At 47.0% G+C, this 7,029-nt stretch overlaps 1 pseudogene and 1 gene segment (V, D, J or C); both read right to left on the minus strand.

Annotated features, from left to right (window-relative positions):
* Nucleotides 1–300: 300 nt before the first annotated feature.
* On the minus strand, nucleotides 301–1,290 carry LOC101542557 (immunoglobulin heavy variable 3-23-like; annotated as a pseudogene).
* Nucleotides 1,291–2,987: 1,697 nt separating this feature from the next.
* LOC129399808 (Ig heavy chain V region 1B43-like) lies at nucleotides 2,988–4,771 on the minus strand. The segment is given in 3 exon segments: nucleotides 2,988–3,044; nucleotides 4,335–4,645; nucleotides 4,726–4,771. Coding segments are annotated over 3 exon segments (414 nt in total).
* Between the last annotated feature and the right edge of the window lie 2,258 nt (nucleotides 4,772–7,029).

The raw sequence follows: 7,029 nt of genomic DNA on the forward strand, positions 1-7,029 counted from the left end.
GACTCTCTGAGGAGAGGTGGCTGGTCCCATGGCTAAGGGCATCTCTCTGTGGGAGCTGGAAGCCCGTGTCAGGACACATCCAGGGCCGCTGTGGTGACCACTAGACTCACTGATGGAGTGTTTGGGGTTCCCATGAGATCTGCTCTTCTCTCACTGAGGAGGGGTCAGAGCTGCACATGTCACAGGTCTTGGTTCTCCATTACAATGGCCAAGGGCTGCAGAGGGACTGGGAAACCTTGAATGTCCATCTGGATAGTTTATGAGGGGAGAAGAGTCAACCCATCCCAGAGAGTAGGACTCCTAGATGCAGGATGTGCAGGCTGCCTGGGTGCAGGTCTGAGGGGAAATGTCAAAAGGGACAGAGTATGTGTCTGAGAGCAGAGTGACAGGACAAGAACACAGCTGAGTACAGGTCATTGCTTTACTTTGTGAAGTGACTCTTTCCAGGGGGAGAATTAAAATCCTTTCAGGGTGATTTTACTTTATGCAAGAGAATAATGGACTTCTCGGCTGAGTTATAGTCCCACGATGGAAACTTCCATCAGGAGGCAGAGACTGTCTTTCAGAAGTTGTCTTAGTGACAGAGTCTTTCCTGCCCACAGTGGTGATGGGAACATAGGGCCACAAACTACATGGCAAGGTGACCATGGGGTCATCAGAGAGCTGAGGCGCAGGTCAGTCCTGATCTCCACAGAAACATGATGCATCTGGTCATGAGAAACGTTTCCTCAGGGGAGAGTCCTCAAAGCCTCATGGGGGACTGCACCCCTCAAGTTCACCCTGCTTCCACCTGAAGGTGGTTTGTGTCTGGGCCTACAGGGCCATCCCCTCACTGTGTCTCTCACACAGTAGTACATGGCCATGCCCTTCTCCCTCAGGCTGCTCATTTGAAGATAGAGCGTGTTCTTGCTCTTGTTTCTGGAGATGGTGAATCGGCCCTTCACAGAGTCAGCATAGTTTGTAAAACCACCATCATACCTAATGTATGAAATCCACTGTAGGCCCTTCCCTGGGCCCTGGCGGACCCAGTTCATACTTTTTTCACTAATACTGAATCCAGAGGCTGCACACAAGAGTCTCAGGGACCCCCGGGCTGCACCAAGTCTCCCCCAGACTCCACCAGCTGCACCACACACTGGACCCCTGAAAACACAAAGACATCCTGGTCAGGAAACTCTCCTCACACAGTGGATCTGCCTCTCCCATCTCTCCCCGGCTCCGTGTCTCTGTCACCCTGGAGTTACCTCCTAACACAGCCACCAGGAGAAGCCAGCTCAGCCCACACGCCATATTGGTTCTGTGTGAGTCAGGATGGAGACCCTGGGAACCCCTGAACTGACTCCTCTCCTGGAGATGAGGCAGGGCTGGGCAGTTTTCATCATAGCAGGGAGAGGCTCATTTGCTGTTTACTTTCTGTATATAAAGTTCTGTTTTAACATGTAGAGAGATGGTAGAACTCAGAGCAGATATGGTGATCTTGGGGTGCTTTGTGATGTTAGGAGGATTAAGGAAATATGCCTTCATAGAATTCATTTGTTATATTATAAATTACATGATAATGTGTCATTTCTAGCCACAAATCCTGTTTTGTGTACAGTACTGCTTCTATTTGTGATATAAATTGTCAAAGAAAATCTGAAATGGTTTGAACAATTTGGTAAGAGTTGGTCCCGGCAACTAGATAAAAATATTCCACTGAGTCGCTCTGAGTTATTAATATGATAATAATTAAATGTTCTAGGTAGAGTCAGGTGAAAGGCAGAACGCCCTGATACCAGGACTGAAATCTGAAAATATCTGCAAAACCACTAAAGCAGGCTCCTGTATATGCTCTGTCTCTGCTATTTCTTCAGAGGAAATATCTCTAGTTAAAGATGTTTGTCACCATACACTGTGGCCCTTATTTGCACCAGTTTAGCCAGGGGCAGGTTTCAGAGACAGCTCCATGGAGAAGGGAATCCGTCCTGCAACCATGTCCAGGTTCACTCATGCATGAGTTACACTAGCGCTCACACAGAGACTGTAGAATAACTCTTGCTTACTGAAAGTGTCATTTAGGGGAAGTTGTGCAAAGGGAGATAAAAGGGCCATATTATAAGAGATCAACAATAGAAAAAAGGAGAAAGTTAACTGGTAAAATTCAATGTCACTGTCATTGGTTACAATAGGAGATCTATTCATAGATCAGAAGTGTTTTCAAATCCCATAAATAATCAATATCCTTGAATGTAGGCTGGATATTTGCTATCTTGTCAACATTTAAATGATGACTGTGTGTGACAGAAGTAGCTCTTCTTGCGGTGTCTTTGCCTTCAGATCAGGTTATTAGTTGAATCTTTGTTCTCAGGAAAACAGTTTCTCTCTCCCAAGTGTAGATCATTCAGTCCATTTCTGTCTGAAGTTTTCTCATTCCTACTCTCATTTCCTCCTGTATTTTATTGACTGTCCATTCCACTGCTGCCCTCATATCCTCCTGTATTACTTTGGCTGTCCAACCACTGTTTCTTTGAGTTCATTGTGCATCCTTGCCAATTTCGTTTCTGAATTCTTCATCAGAGAGGTTCAGTGTCTGGGCATTCCTTGTTGAGGTTCCAGGAGTCCTGTCTTCCCCGCCCCCGCCCTTGGTAGGCTTCTGCGATGCTTTCCCAACGTGTCTCTGGCACTCTGGGGTGGGGATCTTCTTCTTCCCCTTTTAGGATGTTTCCTTCCTTCCTTCCTTCCTTCCTTCCTTCCTTCCTTCCTTCCTTCCTTCCTTCCTTCCTTCCTTCCTTCCTTCCTTCCTTCCTTCCTTCCTTCCTTCCTTCCTGGAGTTCCAGTGTAACTATGTGGAGACTCTTTAGAAATGGATCATGTGGGCTATACCGAAGGAGTGTAACTGAGGGCCCTGTTAGCAGCCGCCCACGGGGGAAGCCGTGGCCTCCCCATTTCTAGCCTGGGGCATGGGGGGTAGCTGAGTTCCCTGTATTTGAATCCCGTGTAGTGGCCTCTTAGAAATGCTCAACCTGGGTCTCTGCGGCCACGGCACCATTGCCATAGGCTCTATCCTGTGGAAATTTGAGTGACAAATGTGTGTGAACAGAAATAACTTATTGTAATGTCTCAATTTAATATTTGTATCATTTTTCCTCAAGAAAATAAGTTTTCTCTGCCAAAGTATGACATCATGCAAACTATTCAGGTTCCAAACGGACTAAAATCAGATGCAGGAGGAATGGACGTTATTCCTGTCTCTTTCTGGGCATCGCAGCTCAATTGCCCCTTTTCTGGGGGACAGACCATGGGGGCCCTGGATCTCAGGCTGCAGAATGAGAAGGAATTGATCACCTGATTTCCTGGTTCCCAGCACTATAGGGCACAGCACATGAATAATTAATCATCATTAATGCATGTTTTTCAGATGACATTTTTGTTGGCAATCAATGAGCAATCTACCTACCAGGATCGGTGTTCTATTTTTTTTTTCTTTTTGGGTCACACCTGGCGATGCACAAGGGTCACTCCTGGCTCTGCACTCAGGAATTACCCCTGGCGGTGCTCAGGGGACCATATGGGATGCTGGGAATCGAACCCAGGTCGGCCGCGTGCAAGGCAAACGCCCTACCCGCTGTGCTATCACTCCAGCCCCCCAGGATCGGTGTTCTAATTTTATCCAGTGCAGTTGTGACACCCACAGCATCCTCCTGACCTTAGGCACTAGTGAGTAACAGGGACCCTTTCTGAAGGCCCTTCAGGGCGAGTGCCCAGGAGTGAGCTGAGGGGTGTGGGCTAGAGCCTCCCTCGAATCCTCCTGCAGCTCCTCCCTTAGCCCTGCACAGAGGGACACAGTAGAGTGAGGAAGAAGAGGAGATTCAGGCATCACAAGTGGTTCTTCAGGTGACCAGGCAACCCCTGACAGGAGACTCTGCTGAGCCCATCTCTGGGCGTCCCTGAGCACGGGAGTGAGAGTCTCCAGGGAGCAGACAGGAGGGGAGTGTGCAGGGTCACTGGGGGGAGCGTCAGAGACCTTCACCTCCATGTGGCTGGGAGGAAACAGGGGCTGCAGGAAGTGTGAGATCCAGGAGGAAGTCGGTACAGAGATCCTTTTGGGAGATTTGAGAATGGACCCGTCCTGAGAGTGAGTGATGGCAGGACAGGGACCCCTGTGTAACCCCATGGTCACTCTAAGTACAGTGTGGGTTAGTTACTGTGCTGTTAGGATTCCCTTTGTGGGCCTGACCCCATCCTGGTCCCTGTGCCCCTCTCAGTCTTGAGCGCCCTCTGGTGGCCCTGGAGGCCCCTGCAGCCCAGCATGTCTCAGCAGGTTTGTGTCTGGGCTCACCCTGACTTCCCCTCACTGTGTCTCTAGCACAGTAATACACAGCTGTGTCCTCGGGGGTCACTGAACTCAGCTGCAGGAAGAACTGGTTCTTGTTCGTGTCTCTGGTGATGGAGACGCGGCCCTTGAAGGATGGGCTGTAGTTAGTGTTTCCACTAGCACATATATACCCCAACCAGAGCAGGCCCTTCCCTGGGGTCTGGCGGATCCATGCCCAGCAGTAACCAGAGGAGATGGAGTAACCAGAGACAGAGCAGGTGAGGGAGAGGGTCCCGGAGGGGGCCACTAGTCCTGGGCCCGACTCCTGCAGCTGCACCTGGGACAGGACACCTGGGGACAAGGAGAATCAGTCACTGTCAGTCCCTGCAGTCCCCCCCTCCCCTAGACCCTGTCACATCTGGGACACTCACCCAGGGGTGCTGTCACCAGGCAGAGGAGAAGACCCCACAGAATCATCTTCTTCTTGAGCACAGCTCTGCCTTCCCCAGAGACTCAGCCCTGAGTGAGGAGACAGCTGTGAGCTCCACAGCCCAGAGAGCATTTGACCCCAGAGCCTGAGAGGGATTTGCATGAGGTGACCCAGTATGTTATAAGGGAAACTTTCTGACCTTGCATCTCCTTGTCCCACTGGGGCGCTGAACTCACCCTGTCTGATGGATTAAGCACTTTCTGATGAAGCACATAGAAACAGGTCATAGGTGGCTACTCACTTATTTCGTAATCTGTCTTTTTTTTAAAGTTATTTATTTTATTGAATTACCATGTGGAAAGTTATAATCTGTATTAATCAAGTTAAAATAATCAAAATCATTTCAATTTCAAATTGCTAAAGAAAATAGTTTGCATTGTTTATGTTTCAAATCACTTTTAAATATAGCCCCATTTATAATGTTCATAATCATAATCTTACTTATATGTGTTTCCTATAATGTTCTATAAAATAATATCCCAATGAAAACTTCCCTTCCCAGTACTCATTTCTTTCCATAAAGAAATTATGACATTGTTGTTTCTGATAACTGTTTACAAAGTACATAGTTAATAGAAAATTCTCGTTTGAGTTTTATTTATTTATTTTTTGTTTTGGGGCCATACTCAGTGATTCTCGGTCATTACTCCTACCTTTGCAGTCAAGAGTTACTCCTGGATGTGGCTGTTTCATTCTGGGCATCCTGGAGGGGGTGGGTGAGTCCCCTACCCGCCCCAATGGAGCCAGCCTGGCAGCCAAAACCCCCCAGAACTCAACTGCCCCCATGTTCAAGGCCGCTCTCCATATGCTTGAATGAGCCTCACCCAGAGTGAGTCTATTCCTGGACATAGCACACTTTACACCACCAATATACCAAGAGCAGCATCCCACATTTGGTGGGGTTTAAAGTAGAAGGAAAACATCTCAGTGGAAAATATATTTATAGACACACACACATATAAACACAGAAGTTTCAACCTTTAGTAGAATGTTACTAATTTCTTATTGAAGAACTTATGGCTCCTGGGTGAAGTACAACAATCTTCACACACTTTTCTCTAAGAAAACATTTTAGTCTCATTTTTAGAGGATTATTCATAACAAGCAATACAAAATAAATTATTTTGGTTCAGTCAGGGTCTGGGATTCGGGATTGAGATATGGTGGTGGGAAGGTGTAAAGGTTGTGGGATTGGTGTTCGAATATTAAATGCAATCAAATATTGTGAACAACTTAATACAAATTAAATTTAAAAAAATTACTCCTAGGAGGACTAGAACAATAGCACAGCGGGTAAGGTGTTCGCCTTGCACGTGGCCAACTCAGGTCTGATTATTTCGTCCCTCTAGGAGAACCCAACAAGCTACCGAGAGTAACCTGCTCGCACGGCAGAGCTTGACGAACAACCCATGGTGTATTCTATATTCCAAAAACAGTAACAAGTCCCACAATGGAGATGGTACTGGTGCCCACTCAAGAAAATTAATAAACAATGGGATGACAGTGCTAAGTGCTACTGTAGTGCTCATAGGACCATATGGAATGCTGGGGAAGACCCCCATTGGTGAGGGCAAGGCCAGTACCCACAAATTATACTATCAGTCTGGCTCTGTGATTTTTGCATTTTTGAGTTGAAGTCTTTGGTGCATTTTCACAAGGAAGACGTTTGTTATAGGCTATATTGAAACTCACAGGAGAGCCTGGCAAGCTCCCCGTGGCGTATTCGATATGCCAAATAGAGTAAAAATAATAGATCTCATAACCCGGACCCTGAAAGAGCCTCCAATACTGCACCATTTGGAAGAACGAGTAAGGAGAGGCTGCCAAAATCTCAGGGCTGGGAATGAATGGAGATGTTACTGGCGCCCAATTGAGCGAATCGATGAACAATGGGATGACAGTTATACAGTGATACAGTGATATTGAAATTATTCCATATGCTTCTTTTAAATTTTCATGGAACCTGTAGTTTTTCTAACTTTCAAAATTAAATACACAACTGCCACGTCTCAATGTTTCCACTGAGGTCACTCTGCTTCTGTCCATATCTGTGCATCTTTCATCTCTATCAGAGCTTGGGTGTCCCTCCTCGGGGGTCCTGCTGTTCCCACCATTGTCACTCTCCAGCAGTAACACAGTTGGTTCTGTTGCTCCGTCATGGTCATGGTCATGTGCCTCCTCCAGTGGGAAACATTTAATGACACTTAGATGAAACAAGTGTCCCTGGAGGAGTGGATTTCTGGAG

Source organism: Sorex araneus, chromosome X (assembly GCF_027595985.1).
Source record: "Sorex araneus isolate mSorAra2 chromosome X, mSorAra2.pri, whole genome shotgun sequence".
Classification (NCBI taxonomy): domain Eukaryota; kingdom Metazoa; phylum Chordata; class Mammalia; order Eulipotyphla; family Soricidae; genus Sorex; species Sorex araneus.